The following is a 22,247-nucleotide window of genomic DNA, read 5'->3' on the forward strand; positions in this document are numbered from 1 at the left end:
CAGGTTTTTTTTCAGAAGGCAATATTCTAACATAGTTCATGTTAAAGAAAATGATTGAGTAGAGAAAAAGAATTTGGTGCCTTTCAGGAAATAGGAAAGAATGGCTGAAGCGATGCCCACGAATAAATGAGGAGTGGATCCCATCCCCAGGCAGAGCCGGCCTTGAAACCCACGGGAAGGCAGAACGTACCAATCAAAACGAAAGACTTGAGGAGGGTTGGGAGGATTTGATGGTGGAAGAATGGGGTAGTCCTCTGTTCTGAGTTAATTTTTCTCAGGGACGGAAGAAGATCATTGTTTGAGAGAGCGAAGATGAATATGAGATGTTACAGGAGACGTTGCCCTAGAAACTGCAAAGTGACTTGACTGGGAAGATGTAGAGGGACCACAGGGCTGGTGCCAGAGATTTGCCTACCTGAGATTTGGGGTTAGCTCAGGAGTGGTTCCCTTAGCCACACCCTTTTCTCGTCCTTCACTGAGAGTTAGGTACTCTTGCTGTCCTCATGGCACAGATGAAAAAATTAAAACAAACAAGTTACGTTTTGCCGGGTGGCCCCGCCATTGCTGCCTCCTGTGGCTCCAGGGAGCATCTCTGTGGTGGGATTGCAGGGAGGATGTTGTGCTGTCTGAGCTCTTTCTGTCTTCTTCCCACCTCTCAGTAGCTCCTTTTGGTCCCTTCTGTCCATAAAACTTCAGTAATTCAGATGAAGAAGACTAAAGATACAGAGTATCTTTAAACAAAAAAAAACATATAGTTACATTTAAAATAACAATACTTCACTCTGGCTGGTGTGGCTCAGTTGACTGGGCAGCATCCCACAAGTGAAAGGTCACTGGTCCCCAGTCAGGGCACATACCTGGGTTGTGGGCCAGGTCCCTGCTTGGGGGTGTGCCAGAGGTGGCCAATCATGTTTCTCACCCTCTCTGTCTCCCTCTCTCTCCTCTTTCTAAAAAATAAATAAAATCTTTTTTTAAGTAAAAAATAAATAAATAAAGCAATGCCTCATTTCTCTGCCCTTATTGAGAATGGGGAAAAAATGCCTTAATACATTTTCGAGTAGTCAGAAGTTTACCCACTTTTTGTGGTAATTTTTGCTAAAGTTTGTTTTGTATGCGAACATAACATTTGTGCGAAGATTCCACACTGAGCCTCCAGCACTGCACTATGTCATGGAAAAGAATGTCACACTCTCCCTTCACTGAAGGTTTGTAGAATTTGTAGTGACTTCAGATGGTGTTGAGACACAAAGCCTGTTGACTGCCTAAAATGTCCCCAGACTGTGGCTAGTGATCTTGTTCACTTCTCCCACACATTAAATCATTAATTTTTAGCTCAAATCCCACCATGTTGTAATTCCCCTTCCCGCTTTATGATTCCAATCCCTTGCTATAACTTTAAAAGCACTTGACAAAAAATGTGTAAATTCACAAATGGAAGCCATGAGACAACCAGAGATGACAAAGAGGAAAAAGAATTTAATGGCCGTAAAATATTTCCATTAAAATCTGTTCAGTCTCCTGATTTGATGACTACTGATGTTCCCAGAAGTCTTATCTGGAAGTTTGTGTAACAGAGTAATCAAATTAGCCAAATGTTGCCTGGTTAAAGATCATAAAGAGATTACCTTAAAGAACTGGAAAGACTCATTTGTAAGGCTGAACTTCCTCATTCTCCCAACCTGGGGCCCTCCATGTTCTCCTGCCTGATCCAGCATGATGGAGACAGTGGGGTGAAGACCCAGAGTCTCTTAGAAATGGCCTAGATGCTCATTTTGCAGGTTCAAGGATACCGAAAGGCTAAGCCCCCTGAGGTAAGTCAAAACCAAGGGTTTAGAGAAAAAACTTACCTGCCAGTTGACCTGGAACTCTCTGCAGTGCTATTCAGTAAAAACAGAATGTGAACTGCTTGTGTAATTTGGTTTTCTAGCAGACCCATTTATTAAAGTAAAAAGGACACAAGTGAAATTTAGTTTAATAATATTTTTATTTAACCCAATATTTAATGCATATGAAATATTATTAATAAGGTGTTTCACATTCTTTGCCTTGTACTGAAAACAGCTCAGGCCTAGCCACAGTTCAAGTTGCAATGTGATTGAACAGCGAAGCTTTAGACTGAGAAATGCCAAGCAAGTGACAGGTCTGTTCCTGTGGGCGCTGTCATCCTCAAGTTTCAAAATATATTAGATTTCTTTTTACTCATATAAAATTGTGTCACAAACTTAATTGTGACAGGATATTAGCACTGAAAACACTTTAATTATTCAGACAAATATCACGCCATCACCCCTTTTTAACGAGTTACCCTTAAATTTTCTTACATTCACAGTTCAGTGTAACCTTAACTCCGTGTTCTATTTCTTGATATCATCAAAGTCCTCATTTTCGTGTTGACCACAGGTCAGTCCTCCAGCTCTCTCTGTCTAATCTGAACTTCACATTTCATCACCAGATGTTTCTAAAAGGCAACTTTGATCATTGCCCAACTACTCAAAGATGATGTAGAAAAGATAAAGCCTTTCAGAATTTGACCTCATCTGACTATCTCGTTCCATTTGCTGTACTCTTCCGTTTAATATTTCACTCTGCAATGTGCAAAATCCGTGACTGTCCTCAGTATATGACATGCTGTTTTGGCCTCCCCACCTTAGAATGTGCTGTTCTTTCTACCTGAAATGTTTTTTCCTTTCATCTCTCAGCCAAGCCTCAGTTTTCAGTCCAGTTCTATTGAGTGAATTTATTGACCACACACTAGATCCTTGGGGACAGGGATCATGCTTTGTTATCTTTGTGTCACCAGCATCTAGCACAGCGTCTGATGATGAAATACATATGACATATTTGTTGTCATAACCTAAATGTACTGAACTTTGAACAGACTGAGTTGTAAATTATTAACAGAAAGGGATGTTTTAAGTCATTTCTCTATGTTAATATTAAACTTAATTGACTTAAATGTTAATTAAACTTAGTTAACATTTCTCTATGTTAATATTAAACTTAATTGGTTCTTAGGGTATAATCCCAGCAGTGGAATTGCTGGGTCAAAAGGCAGTTCCATTTTTAGTTTTCTGAGGAAATTCCATACTGTTTTCCACCACTAATTCAAAAGAACCTGTGCACCCCAATGTTTATAGCAGCACAATTTACAATAGCCAAGTGCTGCAAGCAACCTAGGTGCCCATCAGTAAATGAGTGGATCAAAAAACTATGGTACATCTACATAATGGAATTCTATGCAGCAGAAAGAAGGAGCTCCTACCCTTCGGGACAACATGGATGGAACTGAAGAGCATTATGCTAAGTGAGGTAAGCCAGGCAGTGAAAGACAAACACCATGTGATCTCACCTATAAGCAGAACCTAATCAACAAAACCAAATAGCAAGCAAAATATAACCAGAGACATTGAAATAAAGAATAAACTGACAGTAACCAGAGGGAGGGGGGAGACGGACAATGGGGGAAATAGGGGAAGGATCATCCAGGAACCTGAATAAAGGAGATGGAACCCATGAACAAAGTCAAAGGGGGTAGTATCCAGGGGGGGGGGTGTGAAGGGGGGAATATTGAGACAACTGTACTCGAATGATAATTTAAAAAATTAATAATAATAATAATATAATAAAATCCACAAAAAATTTCAAAAGTAAATGTAATTGAGTTCTGTTTTCACTGTTTTTAATGCCAACATTAAAACACTGTCAGTATTTTTCTATTGTTTTGACTGCAATCCATCTCATTTCCCTGAACAACTAAAAGTGGAGTGCTTGATAGGAAGAGTCATCTTATCTCTGGCAACAAACCATAATTTACTTCATTAGATAAAAAATAAATATAGAAGGGAAAGGGTCAAGTCCAGGAACATGTATGTAAAGGAACCATGGACAAAGACAATGGTGGGGGGATTGAATGCGGCAGGTGGGTAGGGCAGGGGAGAGAAATGGGGGGGACAACTGTAACTGAGCAACAATAAAAACTAAATACAAAAGGTGATAGGTCTCAACATCCCACTTCAGATTTGGGTGAGATATGAGGGAAAATATTATCTTAGACAACACACCCCAAAGAATAAACTGATGAGATTTTTATTAAATCTTAAATATTAAAATAAAGTATTCAACTAATTCCAAACAATTACCCTACTTGAATAGTTATATGAAACAAACAGAAAAAAAGCTTCTGATAACTAGAATCACTTTTCCCAGGAGAACACAATTATTTGAGCACAAAAGAGCCAGACAAGAAGCTCTTTTGTTTCAAGTGTTAGATACCACAACCAGTGTATTTCTTAAGGCTTGTAAAAATTCTAGTTTTACAACTTCCAAAGAGAGCCAATATCTCCTAAGAAGGGAGCAATAAAGGTAATCAAGACAAGCTCTTCTTTCCTCTGGCAAACCGTCTCAAACCAGTAAAAATAGACCCCAGGAACATCCTTTAACCTGGGAATACCATTCGTAACAGACAGGAATGGGTATCAAAATCCCCTTCCTGTTTCCTGTGGTTCTCTTGGCATGGGCAAATACAAGCCAGTTGGAACTATTTATGAAGGAGCAACAATGAAAAGAGAAAATCTGGATACAAGATTAGATCGAGGCTTGCCCTGGCTAGGCAATTCAGTTCATCTCAGCATTGTCTGGATCCGCCAAGTTGTGAGTTCAGTCCCTAGTCAGGGCACATACAGAATCAACCAATAAAAGCATAAATAAGTGAAACAAAACATCAATTTTCGAGAGAGATTAAATATCCACACTGATCCCTGAACTTCATTTTTTACCACACTTCCCGTTACTAAGAAATCTCCTTAGGGTTTCAGGCCTATTGAAACCAGTGCTTTCATGATCTAACAAACATCTCAGCACAGTAGGGATGAATATTTCTTTTATTTTTTCTTTTTAATTATATTTTATTAATTATGCTATTACAGTTGTTCTGATTATTCCTTCTTTGCCCCCCTACCCAGCACCCCCACTCCGTCAAGCAATCCCCACACCATTGTTCATGTCTGTGGGTCATGGGTATAAGTTCTGTGACTACTTTGTTTGCTATCCTGTTCTTTACATCCCCATGGCTATTCTGTACCTACCTGTTTGTACTTCTTAATCCCCTCATCCCCTCACCCCTTCACCCACTCCCTCACCCCTGCTTTGCATCTGGCAGCCATCAAAACACTCTCTGTATCCATGATTCTGTCTCTGTTCTTCTTGTTTGAATAGTTTGTTTTTTAGATTCAATTCTTAATAGATATGTATTTTTTGCCATTTCATTGTTCATAGTTTTCATCTTTTCTTTTTTAAGCTTCTTATTCATTTCCTTTCATATTTTTTATTATTGTTCAAGTACAGTTGTCTCCATTTTCCCCCTCCACCACCCCTTACCCCACCCACCCCCACCTCCCACCCTGGGTCCTACCCACTTTGACTTTGTCCATGGGTCCTTTATTCAGATTCCTTGATGACCCTTCCCCTGTTGTACCTCATTATCTGTCTGCCCCCTCCCCTCTGGTTACTGTCAGTTTATTCTTTATTTCAATGTCTCTGGTTATATTTTGCTTGCTTTTTGGTTTTCTTGATTAGGTTCTGCTTATAGATGAGATTATATGGTATTTGTTTTCACTGCCTGGTGTATTTCACTTAACATAATGCTCTCCAGTTCCATCCATGATCTTCTTTTTCGTAAATAAGTCCCTTTAACATTTCATATGATAATGATTTAATGATGATGAAGTCCTTTAGTTGTTTTTGTTTTGGGGTTTTTTGTTTGTTTGTTTTTTGGGGTTTTTTTTTTGGTCTGGGAAGCTTTTTATGTGCCCTTTGATTCTAAATAATAGCTTTGCTGGATAGAACAATCTTGGCTGTAGGTCCCTGCTTTTCATGACTTTGAATATTTCTTGCTAATCCTTTCCAGTCTACAAAGTTTCTTTTGAAAAATCTGCTGACAGTCTTATGGAAACTCCCCTGCAGGTAACTAACTTCTTTTCTCTTGCTGCTTTTAAGATTCTCTCTTCATTTTTAACCTTTGACTGTTTAATTTGTGTCTTGAAGTGGGCCTCTTTGCATCCATCTTGTTTGGGGCTTCCTGTTCTTCCTGGACTTGCATGTCTATTTTCTTCACCAAATTAGGGAAGTTATCTTTCATTATTTTTTCAAATAGATTTCCAATTTCTTGCTCTTTCACTTCACCTTCTGGCACCCCTATGATGCAAATGTTGAATCTCTAGAAGTTGTCCCAGAGGCTGCTTATGTGATCCCAGGTTTTTTGTTGTTGTTGTTTTTGCATTTTTTCTTCTGATTGTTTTTTTTTTTGCTTCCTTAATATTCCAAATTATTGATTTGATTTACAGCTTCATCCACTCTACTGTCATTTCCCTATAAATTGTTCTTTATTTCATTTAGTGTATCCTTCATTTCTGACTAGATATTCTTTATGCTGTTGAGCTCCTCACTAAATTCCCTAAGTATCCTTCTAACCAGTGTTTTGAACTCTGCATCTGATAGATTGCTTATCTGCATTTCATTTAGCTCTTTTTCTGGAGTTTGATCTGCTCTTTCATTGAGCCATATTTCTTTGTCTCCTCATTTTGGCAGCCTCCCTGTGTTTGTTTCTATATATTAGATAGAGCTGCTTTGACTCTGTGTCTTGATAGTGTGACCTAATGTACTAGGTGTCCTATAGTCTAGTGGCACAACCTCCCCTATCACCCAAGCTGGGTACTCGAGGTGCACCCTTTATGTGGCTGAATACACCCTCCTCTTGTACTTGAGCCTTGATTGCTGATGGCAGGTCAATGGCAGAGATTTACCAAAGCCAGTCAGCTGCAAGGACTGGCTGTGACCACTGACCACCCACAACTGACCACCATCCACCACCCTTCATGGAGTATCAGTTGAGCAATGGCAGGGTGGTGGTACTCTGATGTGGTCAGTAGCTGTCCACTTGGTGCTCTGGCTTTGGGGTTTTCCAGATGGTGCAGGCCAAAGTCAGCCCCCGCCTGTGTTTTGCTCAGGGCTACCTTGCCTGAGCTATGAAGTAATCTGAGATGGCTACTGCTTGTGCTGGGCTTGGAGATTTCCAAGCAAAGTTAGGCTATGAATCTAGGCTGGCTGCTGCTAATATTGGGCCTGGAGCTCCCTGAGGCCAGCTATTGCTTATTTGATAAGATTTAGGAAATTGCAAAGCTTGAGCCAAGACCAGCCATTCATATGAATGCAGCTTGGGTGAGCCCAAGTCTCTGGGGATCTCCAAGGTGGATCTAATAGTGTCAAATTGATAGAATCTCTGATAAGGCACCAGCTTGCCAGATCTGTGGCTCTGTTGGGGGAGGATTCAGAGAAGAGACAATGGTCTCTGGCTTCACCAGATATTTTGATTTATCCCTATATTTCACTGGTCCCTTTCAAGGTGCTGCCCTGGTGCTGGAGCTCAGAGGTAGTGAGCCTGAGTCCGTGTGTGGGTTCTTTAAGAGGAACTGCTTGGAACTCTAGACCTTTTTTCCACCAACTCAATCCCTACCAGTTTTTGCAGCCAGAAGTTTTGGGGACTTATCTTCCTGGCACTGGAACCCTGGGCTGGTGTGGGGCTGGGACTTCTCACTCTTAATATATCCCTCCCGAATTTTTACCCACCACACATGGGTATAGGACCAGCCTGTTCCACATCTACGCCCCTCCTACTAGTCTGGATGGATGTAGTTTCTTTAATTCCATAGTTGTCAGACTCCCATTAAACTCAATTTCTGATGGTTCTGAGTGATGATTATTCTATATTTTGGTTGTGATTTTGATGTGGTTGTGGGAAGAGGTGAGCCATGTCTGCCTGTGCCACCATCTTGACCAGAAGTATGAGTATTTCTTTTAGACAATGGTTTCTTCTTCAGCAAAAGGTCTGGTCATTCACCATATAGTAATGGAAACTAATCAAACTCCCTTTTGATTTCTTCGCTTTCCTACCCCTGACCAATGGCTTCAGTTACTAAAAGGGGGCAGGACTAGAAACACAGTTCCAAGCTGTGAATTCTTTTCTAAGTCATAGCCAGTGTTTGGATGCCAAATTTCGCTTACAAAGCACCTGGGTAAATACTTTTGTGTGCCAGTAACCTTTTCTATTTCTAAAATTAATCTTCAAAATACAAGGTTTTTCTATTTAAGTAAATTCTCCATTGTGCAGAAAGGATATGTGAGTGAAAGGGTATATACACAGGCTCTCAAAACACTATACTTCCTTGGTTCTGGTTTTGAAATCCCTGTTGAGTCGCTTAATTGCTGAGTGCTGAGGACATTTAAGTATAATTAATGTGATAGTAAACAGACTTTCAGGCCAGATACACCAGCAAACTATAACCCTCCTTTTAACAAGAACATGTGTGGGTTTATTTTAACATTTGAATTTCGGTTTTTCCACAGCTATTAATATTACTCAGCCCAGGTTCAGTGGTATGGATGCTTTTGGACACACTTCATTCCTGGCTTATTCACGGATCCCAGACATCAGCTTCGATTATGAATTCCACTTGAATTTTCAGCTAGCAAACAATCACTCGGCGCTGCAAAATAACTTAATACTTTTCACTGGACAGAAGGGCCACGGTAAGATTAATCAGATCCTCTATAGCACTTGCTTAGCTCCTTCAAGAGTGATTTGGAGATTCTTCATGGACACTCTCCCTGGCTGTGGATAAAGGAGACATTTGCTTAGAGGCCAATGCTTCCTCCTATTTTCTGCCTCGAGCACGTTCCCTGTGGTCCCAAGTGTTCAGCAGTTCCCTGACCTTTTCTGTAACTTCATTCACATCAGGGCTACCTCTTCTAATCAAGGGCAAGAATTCCTGCCTGCAGACATGAGGTCAGAGATGGTAACCGAGTCACCCGAGAAGTGAGCTTATCGACGTCCTTTTCTCGGTTTCTTTCTGTTTCGTATGTAAGCAGAGAAGGGACATTCTCATAGGAACGGCATTTTACCATGTGTTGTGAAATGGGAATGGCTGCCATCAAGGAAAACAACATCAAATTAAAGGAGTAAGAAAGGAAGAGAGTATTTGGCCTATAAGCAAGTATTCCAGTGCCCGCGAACTGGTGGGAAATCACCTAATATGTTAGAGTTGTCTGTCTTAAGCACAAACCACTTATGCATGTGTGGGATCAAGGAAAAGCACCTGCATCTTACTCCCCACTGGATAACTAACTAGTTAGGCAATTAATCACTTATTTCCTCTGAGGTCAGTGTCCTCATCTGTGAAATTAACACAGTACACTGGAAAAAGACCTTTTTCTCAACCATCAGCAGTTCCACTGTGCTGGGGGAAATAATGTTCTTCTGTTCAACTCCCTCAGTGATCTCCTAATACATTGGTTTCTGCGTTAACACATGTCTGAAAGTAGCCCACGCCACCAGTGCAGTTTAATGTGCCATCCCCCCACCACCTCTGTGAGGATGGGGACACTTGATCCTGGGAGGTGCTGTTCATTGTACCTCCAAAACCTGTTCAGATCTCTTCCCCACCTCTGCTGCCGAAACGCCTAGCTGGTCTTCTTACTGCCTTTCCTGCCTGTAACCCATTCTCCATGTTGGAGAAAGAGTCACGTCTTTAAAAGGCATTTCATCCTATTTGAAATGGGCTTAAAACACACCCAACTTCCCACTGGGCTCAGAATGAAATCCAGACCTCCTTACCACGTTTTCACAGGGCCTCTGCCTTGTCTCCGACCTCGACCAGACCACTCCCACCAGCTCCGTGACCTGGTCCTACCATCTGCCTCCAGTGCTTCAGGTACCCAGAGTTTTCCTGTCTCCCAGGCTTTGCACACACTCTGCCTTCTGCCTGGACAGGGCATGGTGGCTATCAGAGCGGTCACTGCAGTAGGCTCTGGGGCCTGGCAGTGTAGACTTAAATCCAGTTTCCACCACTCACAAAGTATCTGTTAAGTTACTTTATATATCCCCGAACCTCAGTCTCCTTTCCTGCCAAGTGGGCATAATAATGGTACATTCTCTAGTAGGGTTGTGAGGCATAACATAATACATGCACAGCCCTTGAACTCAATGCACACAGTAGCTTGTGTCTGCTCCAGGAGGCCTTCCCAGCCCCCTTCACAGAAATAGGTCTTATCCCACCCCATCCAAGTTATTCCCCACCTCAGTTTATAACTCCTTGATCTATTTTAGGCTGTTGTTTCCTGTCTGCCTTCACTAGGAGAGTGGGAGGTCTGTGTGGACACAGACCGGTCGTCCCCATTTGACCTTATCTGCCCACACTGAGCCACTGCCTGACACATAATCAGTGCTGAATGAATGAAGAACCAAAATAAAAGCAGTAATTGAAAAACATTATTTTCAAGAACAGATCACTGTATGACGTAAATCGGCAACACAGTTGCATAAAGTACTTAAAAAGTAGCCATTATCAGGGGTTCGAGTTGGATGCCATCTCCACTCAGACCTCCCCGGTGGCTACCCTGCCCCCACCGCTTTAGTCAATCTCTCCCTCTTCTGAGTCTTGGCGGCCTGCCCTGCACTCAGGGCATGGACGCTTTATGCCAGGCTTTGGCTGGCTAGACATCTCTCCCCTTCATGGAAACAGTGTTCCAGTTATCAGCGCATCACACACAAGCTCCTCCCAGGGGGTTATCGGAACTAATCGGCTGACTGACTGCCAGAAGTCGTGGAGGGAAGAAGGGAAGAAAGGAGGTATTCCCAGCCCCGCACTCTCTAATTCTCACACACCACAGCCTTTCTTTATCCATTACATCCTTTCCATTAGCAAAAGAAAAAACATAGCAAGTGAAATTCAAATGAGCATTACACACCCTGGGTCCTTCTTGTTTTAAAATATGTCTTCTAAATCCTGAATGATTCACAGAGGAAGAACCCAAGCAAAGCATGAACACTTGTTCCATGAAAATGCTACCAAATAGCTTTTTGGTACTCTTCTACTAAATACCCCTTTAAATTATCAATAAGTAAATAAAGAGGAGAAAGAAGAAGAAAAGAAGGAGGAGAAGCTGCAGCAATGTTTAGGCCACAGCTTTTCTAAATTGTGGAATTTTACAGGTGACTTTTTTGGTTTTCTATAGTCACTTTATTTGTATGTATGGATATGAGTGCTAATTCTGCATTTGGCATTTGTACATTGATATTGTTAAATGAAGGCTAGATAAACAGGTAAATAAATTGTGGAGCTCTATTTTCTAATCAGTGAAACGGGAAAATCTGAAAGATGCAATTATACATTGCACCACCTGGGGGAGCAAGAACACCAGCTAAAAAATGCAAGTAGCACAATTGCCTTTTTTTTTAGTTATTTTTCAAGTACAGTTTTTTGTCTATTTCTCCCATCCCGGCCCACCCTGCCCCGTGCTCCCCACTTCCCTCCCATTTCCATCCCCTTTAGTTACTGTCCTTGTGTCCTTTATACTTGTTCCTCTAAATCCCTCCCATTTTTTCCCCTTAAATTCTTTTTAAAGCAATGCTTCTCCAAGTAGACCTCTTCACATTATATGAGAATCCTATGAGGGTGCTTGTTAAAATGCTAATGCCCAGGCCCTCTTGACTCAAGTAAAAGAATTTTATCAAACACCTTTAGGTGCCTTTTATGCAACTAATATTTGAGAGCAACCTCTCAAAACCTTTAGGGAACAGCTAAATTAGACTACATACAGGGATGAACTAAGGTAGGAAATTATTGCCCATAATGTAATATGCAGGGATGATTCATCAATTTGTGTAGCATAAAGTTATTAATTAAAGAAACAAATTCCTTTAAAATATACAGTGATTAATATTAACCACACAATTTGAAAGTATCTATTCCACATAAGAAACTATGGTTCAAGTCAGGTTATCTTTGACAATGGTAATAGCTCCACAGTTAGGCACTGTTCTTATTGTTTTGTAGCATCCATCTCTGACCTGCATACTGGCTGTCATTACTAAAGTTACCATTCCATATGCTGCCTGTATCTTTCTTAGGTTAAAAGATGCACAAAGCCACAGAGTTTGTACAATAACTTGAAGCGCAAGCCAACCTCTAATTTCTGACACATGCCTTCTGTAAAAAGGCAAGGGACCTTCACTCCCAAGCACTGATTATACTCTTCTTCCCTGAGTCTCCCTAAGCTGATTACTGATTCTTCCAGACTATTCTCACTGAACTCGCGGACAAATTACCCTTTCAAATACTTCAGCTGGAAAATGTCTCTCTTGACTTGTGGTTTTAACCTGAACTAATCATCTTCCTCTGCTTCTGCGGTCATGTTTGATATTTCCTTCATTATCTCTTCTTCCTTTCCTACCCCCACATCCTTATAATGTACCTGATCATCTATTCTTCTAGGAATCACCTGTATGTTCAGCAGTTCACAGATGAATGTGTTGTCATCCACTCCTGTATCCCTCTTTTTGGGACTGGCATAAACATTCCACCTTAGAAACCCAGGAGTTACCTATATATTTACGTCCCTTTTATTTGTTTGACAAATATTTACCGGGAACCTAGCTGAGACATTCTTCAAGGTGGTAGAGAGACAGTTCTGAACAAGATAGACAATATCTTTGTCTTCTCTCCATCTTATCCCCCACATTCTACCAAACGCCAACATCCGTCCGGTTTACCTTCCCTTTACTGTTTGCATTTTCTCCTTCCATCTGCTCCCTTCTCCCCATTGACCCCGGCTTCTCTACGATAGCCTCTGTTCCAGTCCCCTCCCCAGTCATGTCCCTCTTCCCCTTTATTCTCCATTTTGCTACAGGGGGCTGACATATAAGTCCAAACATTTCTTGCCTAATCAACATGTTTAATCATAACATACCATGTAAGATCCTTTGCATAGATACACAGTTGTTTACCCATCACATTTGCACAGTCTCTTTTCCATCAGTCACTCTACACTCAGCAGGATCCGCGCACATGCATTCAGGGTCATGTCTCCACATCCTCTACTCTGTGCCTTGCACAGGCTGTTCCATCTTTCTGAGCTGGTCACGCTTCACTTCGTGTGTTCAAAACACTTCTGCCCTTTAAGTTTCAGCCGAAAAGATCATTCTCACACCCTGGCTAGTGTGACTCTGTTGGAGTATCATCCTGTATACCAAAAGGTCGTGGGTTCAATTCCCAGTCAGGGCACATACCTAGTTTATAGCTTTGATCCCTGGTCAGGGAGCACAGGGGAGGCAACATATCCATGTTTCTCTCTCACATAAATGCTTCTCTCTCTCTCTCTCTTTTCCTCTCTCTCTAAAATCAATAAATATATTAAAATATTTATTTTAAAAAGTCTTTAATACTCCAAGAAAATTTAAGAATTAATCTCACTGAAGTTTTCTGGTAATAATTACCATAGTTCACTATAACTGTCTGGATTTCTTTGAGAACCATATCATGGCTTTTCTTCCTTATACCAACAGTGGCTATCATATATAGATACTCATTACAGTTTTTGAAAGAATTAATACAAAAAATTTATGGTCTCATTACATGAAAACATACAATCGGTTTAGGGAGGCACAATATATGTACTTAAAATTTTGTTAATTAGCAATGCTAAACCAGAGGTCAGAAACTATGTCGGGTACATGCAGAATCTATCACAGCATCCAAGACATGAGCATAGACATCATTGAATGAAAAAAGTACAGAAGTGAGAGGAAAGGTGAAATTCCGGAGACAGAAATCTCAGCCAGCTAGAACTACCAGCTAGAATTTGTTCTCTTTCCCGTGTTTCTCGTCCTTTTCTTCCATTTCAACCAGTCTCTGCTGTCTGTGCCACAGCAGCCGGCCGGCAATCCCAGTTCCATTCTCTCCCAGCCTGGGCCCCGCGAATCCCCAGCCGGACAGCTGAGAAGCAGTCAGTTTACTCCTCCCGAGAGCCATCACCCCCATTCACTCCTTCACAGCTTCCACCTGCCCTGGGGGGCTGGCTGCCCTTCTGTTCACGTCTTCCAAGCTACCCAGCATGCAACATTCTCTGACAAATTCGCGTCTCCTTGTAGCCTATCTACACAGAGCCTGCAGAGACCCTGTAATTTACATCCCATAATCTGGTAGTTAATTGGATACTGTTTTGTCATTCACGGCCACTACTTTGAATCCTGTGAAGTTACCATTTTCATAAATCAAAAGCATTAGAATAACAACAATGTCGTCGTTTTAGACTTGTCCCTCCCTCAGCAAGATTAATCGTGAATTCTTTATGGACAAACCATGACTTGAGCCTCCCTTTGTACCCCCCCCCCCGCATCATTCACATGATGGGTACTGTGTGAGAAATCAATAATAACCTGTTTATTGAATCTTTCTCCAACGGAAAGATGCTGGGGACAGAGGCAGTCCTGGGAGTTAATAACAGTGTGTAACGTAGATTAGTCTGGATTGCAGCGAAGAGGTTAGGACCTACATAAAGGGAGGAGGGGAGACATGTATCACTGTTCACATCATTGAAGTGTATGAGTTAAAATCTCAACATTGGCCTGTATCGAGAAGGTAGAATGCCATAATGGAATTTTTCTGAGAAAAATATATAACTTTCTGAATTTAATGTATGTGCCTAAGCACTTCATATGCATAGCTTTCTGTCAGTCGCCAGCATGTAGGTCTTCTCTGCTGTGGTAATCCTAATTACCTCATATTTTATGCCAAATAATTTCTTGTTTACTTGAGGCCCTTAGTTATTAACTATAACAGAATATAAGCGTGCATAAATAGAGCTTGATGTTTTTCTGTGAAAAAAAGGAAATGAATGTCATTTACAGTACAGAAAAAGAAAAATGAAGAGAGGAGCGTCACAAAAACCAATCAGCTCGGCCTGCTTTTATGGAGCTTTGGTACCGATCAGCAGAAGGAAGGTCCCTGATGGATGAGAGAGCAGGCTGCAGCCAATTCCTTAATACGATGCATCTCCCAATTCCACGGTGCTGAGGCATTTTATAAACATAACTGACAACGTGTGCTCATAATTCAATTTTTTACAACAGAAACATGTTCATTATTTTCTTCTGTAATCATATCAGAGTAGCTAGAAATTGTGAAAATTTCTTCCTGATAACCTGAAACTATCAAATCTTAGTGTTCATAAAATTAAATATCTTAGACTTTTATATCAATGCCATCTAACTTATTAAATAAATTGAGTTCTTAAGATTGTTCAAAAAGTTAAGCTAATTCACTTTACTGGCTGAGAAATATATGGAAATTGTCATATTTGACCAGAGCTCAAACAGCATTAAAAATGACAAAAACATGCAGATCCTCACACACCCCCTCCCCCATGATCTTAAATATAATATGAAGAGGGAATATTCACTTCAGCACAGTTCCATGGGGGTAGCCTTGGTGTCATAGGGGAAAACACAAGAGGACAAAAAAAAAAAGGAGAAGCCAAGTGCACAAACCCACGTTTTCACTATTTTTTCCTACAGTTCCAGTGAGCACATGTGGTTCCATCTTATGGAAATTCAAGTTTACCCATAAACTGGTGCTTACATTCCTTGTTTTCATGATCTTATCTCCAACACAGACGGCAAGAGAAAGCTAGGGTTTCCACTTTTTCAAGTCTCAGATCCTTTTGTTCAAGAGATTGAAAAAATGTGGGCTCTATGTAGCCTCAGGAAATGCATTTTTTTCTCCCATTTTCATGTACTCTGAGCGTGCATTGAGTTTGATGTTACTATCACCCTTACCTCATGGTTTGTTTACTAGCACAGCTGGGAGTCAGGGCGCCATCTTGATTCGGTCATATTTTAATACTTTAACCCCCTGATGTAGACACTATACGGTCTCTAGTGTATGCAGTTATGAATGAAGGAACACCATGGACATAGCGTGTGTGGTTCTAATGCCTTCAAAGCTCTGGAGTACCCACAGTTTAATGGTCCCATAGAACAGGAAGCTATAAGTTTGCCACTATGATTAGAAGCTGTAAAGATCTTAGAATCAACAGAAACTATATGCTCTTTAAGAGTTCATTCATAGTCTCCAGTTATTTAATACCCACGGAAGCAGAGACTGTCAACAAATATGGGCAGTCTTTAGAATCCTGTACCACTCAATGAATTCTGTGCTGGTGGCTGAGATTCCATTCTTTGGGGTTTTATTTCTCACATATCAACCTAGAAATATTTTTTCTTTGCACCATTTTAGCTTTGATTCTAACTCCATAAATGTCTTCCATTATTTTTCTAAGGTCATTCATATTTATCTAACTCTTCATATAAATGTTGCTTTCTTTTTAAAAGATGAATATAACCTCTCATAGTCATGAACAGTCAGCTAAAGCTCAGGGATGTTTATCTTCATGTCTGTATCAAAATTATGGTACTACAAGGTCAAGAATATTTGATAAAATGGTAGTTTCTGTCCTTCAAAAATCTAACAGTCTTCCAGACCCTAGAACTACACTCAAATATTCCTATGAAGTGTGTCTGCACAACAGGAATGGTTCTTTCAGAAGGGAAATCCCTCCACCATCAGGAGCCATTCAGCAAGCACGTTGGTTGGCTGGAAGGACTCAGCATGGTCCCTAAGGTGCCTCTCATGGCTTCTCTTTCACTGAGGACAGGAAAGGAAAAAGCCACTTGCCACTTAGAATCACTTGAACCCATTTGAAAAGATATTTTAGAACACTGACTTATTGCTAGAGACAATCCCATGAAGTGTTAGTGTTTTCAAAAGAAAGAAACAAGAAGAAGTGAGTGGCTAGAAATTACATTAGCACAAAGGCCCAGATTAAACGTTCAAGTCCTTCTAGGTCCTGAGACTCTGCTTACCTTGATTGCAAGTCCATTACCACTTCTAGAGGGATGAGTCAGATGTAACACATGATACTATTTGACTATATTCAAAGAATAGTTTGAAAAAATAATAAGTCATGTTCACTCTTTACTAATAAATTGAAATTTTAATCTAAATGAAATACTTTAGAAAGTTTAATTTTTTTTTCTGTTGAAGTTAAAAGATATTAGATCAGCTGAATGAGCATTATCATGTGTCTCTGGTGCTGAAAGTCACAATATTGCCCTTTAACTGGTAGGTCCTGTGGATACACACACGGACTTCACAGCTCTATGTATTTTATTTTTTAATTTTTATTTTTTAATTTTTATTTATTATTTACATCCAGTACTACTTTGTATTAGTTTCAGATGTACAGCAAAGTCATTAGAAAATTATGTACTTTACAGAGTTATATAAATATCTTAGACTCACAAAATGCTCCCTCAGAGTGATCCCAGGAGCAGTCTGAACCCAATGGTTCTGAAGCCGCGCCTGGGCCCTGGAGAGCAACCTTCTGTCTCCTGCCAGCCCCAGGGTCCTGATTCCTGAGGTGTCCCTCCCAGCAGGCTGAGTACGGCTCGTGCACGTGCAGCTCCGTGGTCCGGGGCACACGGGACTGACCAGAGTCAGTGGACAGGTGTGCCCAGAAATCCTCTCCAATGCACAGCTGGAGTTAACTCTTAAGTTGTACATGAGTCTTAGTCTTCCTTTGTGATCTCCATTAGGGCTCAAAGCACTAGCTGCTCTCTCTCAGGCTTTCCTCCAAGGTAAAGCTGATTACCACCTCTAATCACTTATACCTGATTTGTGTTTTGTTTTTTATTTTTTGTTAGAACTCCATTACAATTACCCTAAGATGGCAAGAGCAACAATTCTGCTTACGTTTTGTCCTTGTTTTTTTTTTTCTCTCTTTTTCCTCGAGGTCAGAACGACCTACATGATTTTTCGTGGGCTCACTGTCTGAAGCCTTTGATACGCTCCCTCACTCCTATATAACAGACTTCCCCTGCTTGTCCATATTTGTCTATTAAATCGGAGACAAGGTCTTCCACTTTAATACTTGTCTATTAACTACAGACAAGGTCCAGCCAGGTTGCAGAACCACTGATATAAATAGTAAAACCCTTGGATTTAAAAATGAACCACAAACAAAAAAACCAACGAACACTTCTAAGAAATTTAGAGAACGAAATGGCATAAACTTAACTATGATTACCTGTTGATGATACAAACATTTTATTTTCTTTTTCCTCCAAAGGTTTTTTGTATTTAGGGTCTATCACCATCACCCTTCGCCACTCCCACACCACACAACCAAAAGAACCATAAGAGACAGTGTAGAATGGCCTGCCGACCTTTGTCTACACCTCTTTCATCTTTCCTTCCCGAATATCTATGGCAGCGTCCCTCACCTCGCTTATCTCCATTTCGGTCCTCATTACCATTGCCAGCATCCCTCTCTTCACCTAGTCTAAGTTCTTGCTTTTGTTGCTAAGTACTATTCTCTGTTTGTTATGAGGAAGGATGCTATTCTGACCACTGCGCCTCATCTTCTTCCAGACAAGATCTCCTCCAAACAACATCATGAGTTCTTAAAATGCTATGCATGGTTTGTCACAACATGCCTGCTGAAAACATACTCTCTGCCCAGCAGGACAGGTAGAGTTATGGCTTTTCCATCTAGTCAAAGGGAGGGCAGGTTTGTTTGTTTTTCTGTACATTCCGAAAAAATTTTATTCACTTCCTAGATCTCATTACTCTTAAGTACTATTCATCTAAAGTCATTTCCTATTGTTTCCTTCTTCCCCTTTTACCACTTGCACAACATACTATCTCTAAGCCCTTCCTTCTTAGCATCAGCTGCTAAGTACTACCCAACAAGCATCCTTTGCTCTGTCTGAAAATATTCTCCCTAAACCTGGTTTCATTAGGAGGCACAGTGGGTTTGTGCCCTGCATGACAAGTGAATTTAGTTCCACTTCTCTTCATTAAAAACAAAAAGCGAAAAAAAATGACTTTACTGAGTCAGTCATTAAAAATCTCTTTATAGAACCCTGGCTGGTGTAGCTCCGTGGATTGAGCATGGGCCTGCAAACCAGACAATCTCGGTTCGATTCTCAGTCAGGGTACATGCCTGGGTTGCTGGCTGGTTCCCTGCAGGCTGGTTCCCAGCAAGGGACGCACAAAAAGCAACCATACATTGATGTTTCTCTCCCTCTCTCCTTCCCCCCTTCCCCTCTGAAGATAAATAAATAAAATCTTTTAAAAAAATCTCTTTATATAAATGCTGAACATCACCTGTTGCTTTGTGAATTAACAAATGTAAAAACACAAATTGCCCATGTATTTCTCAAATTACTCAAAGAATGATATTCTAACAGAACACCGAATTTGAGAATGAAATCAGTCCATAACATTGGTGTTTGTTTGAAGTGTGGCATTGCTTATATTATTATGTGTTAAGCAAAAAACTGCCATTAAGTAAATTACAGGGTAGTGACATGTCTAAATGGTTGGTAACAAAGTATAACTTCAGGGCACTATTTGACCTCCATGGTTGACCCTCCAAAAATGTTTAGTTTGATCAGAGTAATGCACTGAAACAAACAGGCATATAGTTTTAAGGAAAAAGAAAAGAAAAAGAAAAATTCTATGCCAAAACGTACCTGGGAGCAGATGTGTGCACTAGCTTGGGGACCAGGCTTTGTGTTAATAAGGAAGAAAGTGGGATTCACAAAGCCATGGTCAAGCCATAGTGGAGAGGAAAAGGAAGAAAGCATGCATTTACTGAGTACCTAATATGTGCTAGGCTGGCTCTGTGCTGATATTCAACATTAAACATCACAAAACCCTTAGAAAATTCTTAGGAGGTATTATTATCCGCATTCTTCCTCAAAAAGGAACATTCAGAAGAACCCATGGCGGGAGGCGACCCAGCTACATCAGACACTTGCTTCTCCTCCTCTGCTGTGCAGACAGTGGGGAAGTGGGGAAGAGTCCAGGCTTTGCAGTCAGGCTTTGCAGTCAGGCTGTCTGTCTGTCTCAGAGGCAGCCTCAGCCACCTAGCAGCTGTGGGACCTTTTGAGCCCATGCGTGCATCAGCATCACCCCACAAACCCTGCAGCAGATTTCCTGCCCTCACGAGTTGGCATCTCATCGACCTTCAAAGCCTCCCAACAGCCTCAGATGCACAGGTCGATCTAGTTTTCATCTTGCTCTTCTTTCCAGGTTTGCTTTATGAAGGCAACAAAGATCCCCCCTCAAAGGCAGGTGCATAATTTGTGAGACCCGTTGCAAATCCAAGGGCAGAGTCCTTGTTTAGGAAGCAGAGAAACGATGCCGTTAAAGGGACTAAAACCATTTAGCTTTTCTTCTGTGGCCTCTCGACTTCCCATGATGCCTTGTATTTATTATTTATGTGAGAATACATTGAGAAAAAATTAAAATATTAAATTATGAGCATGGGTTTTACCATTCTTTTTTTAATCCTCACCCAAGTATACTTTTTTTTTATTTTTAAAGAAAGAGAAAGAGAAACAGAGAGGGAGAGAGAGAGAGAGAAACATTGTTGTGAGAGAGAAATGTCAATTACCAGTGACCTCCCAGAATCGAACTGGTGACCTTTTGGTGCACAGGACACACAAACCAACCAAGCCACACCAACCAGGGTATCGTTCCTTTTTATATCACTCAAGACCAGTTTTAAATGCAAATATAAGAGCTTTTAATTCATATGCAGAGTCACAGAAATTACACAGTTGTTATTTCATAGCTTGTACAGGCACACATTCTGCTTTCTTATCAGAACAGTAGAACAGTAAACAGAATTGTCAACTGTGTCTATTTCACACACACACCCTCCCCCCATGGATGAACATTCTGTCAACACAACCTCCAGCTCACTATTGGGTAAGGAAGCACAGAAAGAAGAGGAAAAGGAAAAGGAAGGGCAGAAAGGAAAGGAAAGAGAAGATTTCTTGGTCATTCACATTTATTAGACCACTAGTGCTTTTCTGTGCTTAAAGCCAATTCTGGTTCAGCTGGAAAGCGTGGCCTCCCAGAATTGTCAGCAACCCCACCTCCTCAGTTGTTAGATGAACATACTTTTCTTATACTCATTTTGAGTCTCAGTGAATTCCCAGGGTTGTGGGAATTCTCTTCTCCTGGGGTATCACAGACACTGCATGTGAATGACATAGCAAGAAACAACAAACATTGTATATCACCGCTTTCCCACTCATGATCCATCGTTCCATGGACCTCACTTTCAGAATGAAGTTCAAAGAATTTCCAGCAGTCACAGCAGAGCATTAAACCAGGGCCCTAGTGCAGGTCCAAGTCCCTGAAATATGTCCTCCTTCCAGGCATCAGCCCTGGCAGTCAACTGCTTTTCTTTCTCTTATCTACCCCATCAGGCACAACCAAGGTTGACACTAAGGGAAAGTCTGGAATGACAGAGGGAAGGAAAACAACTCTGATAGACCTGTGGGCTGTAAATAAGATGTTATCATCTGCTTGGTAGTCCGAGTGGCCCCCTGGCTCTCCTTGGAGCCGCTCCTCCTGTGCTCTCCAAGCAGGGGCGTCTGTACCCTGAAGTCGGCCCCTCTGCCCAGCCGCTCCCTTCCTCGGCTCCTAACCCCACGACTGACCCTGCCTTTGACCTGGTTCTTTGAACCAGCTTCTTCAGGACCACCCTCCCACTCTCCTTCTTCCTCAACTCCTCACTCCAAATTGATCTGTTCTTTCACATCATCCTTCCAGATTACAGGCAAATGCCCCTCTTTTCTCTGTCATCTGTGTCACTGTTTTTATTTATTTAGAGCTTATTATTATTTTCTCTCCTGAGTCACTTGAATGACCTTCCACCAAGACTCCTTACTTGCCTCCCCTCAACACGACAATGAGATTCTTCTAAAATCCAGATCTAATATAATTGTCCTATTCAAATCCTTTCATGGCTCCTGAAAGTCTGGAGCAAAATATTTAAATCCTCTATTGTCATATGTCAGGCCCTTAAAGACGCGGCTATTTCTGCCACAGACACTAAGTCCCAGCAGGCGCAGCGCTGGGCAGCTCTGTGGGCATATCCGTCCTCTGCTCCTGCTGGTTTTTCTGCGATGTTAGTAGTTCCCTCCGCTTTGACTGGCCCTCTTCAGCCCTTCCCCTTTCCTTATCTACCTAACAAATTCTTGTTTGTCATTTTATGGGTTAGCAAAGAAACCAACTGAAAAACAACCTCCTTTTCAATTTCCTAACACTTCTGCCCGCCCCATCTTGATGACTGCCTCCCACGAGTTGAGATAAACCTCCTGTGTCTTCCCAACCAGGCTGTGGGGACCTTCGGGTTTCTGCATGAAATAAAATAAGCTGCCAATCACTGGAGGAAGAAGGAATGGCAAGATAGGTGGGAAAGAAGGGATGGCTCAAACAAATCTGCTCTCCAAGCACCTCACAGTTCAGCTGGCAGAACACTGTCTCCATTCTCAC

General features: G+C 41.3%; 1 protein-coding gene across 6 annotated transcripts in view; it reads left to right on the top strand.

The window, feature by feature from the left end:
* The first annotated feature begins 1,588 nt into the window (after positions 1-1,588).
* Positions 1,589-22,247, top strand: part of LOC119042335 (protein eyes shut homolog) — a 76,264-nt gene continuing 55,605 nt past the window's right edge. For 3 of the 6 annotated variants that reach the window (XM_053664994.1, XM_053664995.1, XM_053664996.1), the window contains exons 1-2: positions 3,000-3,213; positions 8,401-8,583. In XM_053664994.1, the coding sequence (XP_053520969.1) occupies positions 3,192-3,213; positions 8,401-8,583 (205 nt within the window). In that variant the 5' untranslated portion in view covers positions 3,000-3,191. Of the gene's footprint in view, positions 1,812-2,999; positions 3,310-5,905; positions 5,962-8,400; positions 8,584-22,247 lie in introns of those variants that run through there. The other 3 variants (XM_053664999.1, XM_053664998.1, XM_053664997.1) reach the window with 3 other exon arrangements.

This window comes from Artibeus jamaicensis, unplaced genomic scaffold, assembly GCF_021234435.1.
Source record: "Artibeus jamaicensis isolate MK-2021 breed Jamaican fruit bat unplaced genomic scaffold, CSHL_Jam_final contig_388, whole genome shotgun sequence".
NCBI classification, from domain to species: domain Eukaryota; kingdom Metazoa; phylum Chordata; class Mammalia; order Chiroptera; family Phyllostomidae; genus Artibeus; species Artibeus jamaicensis.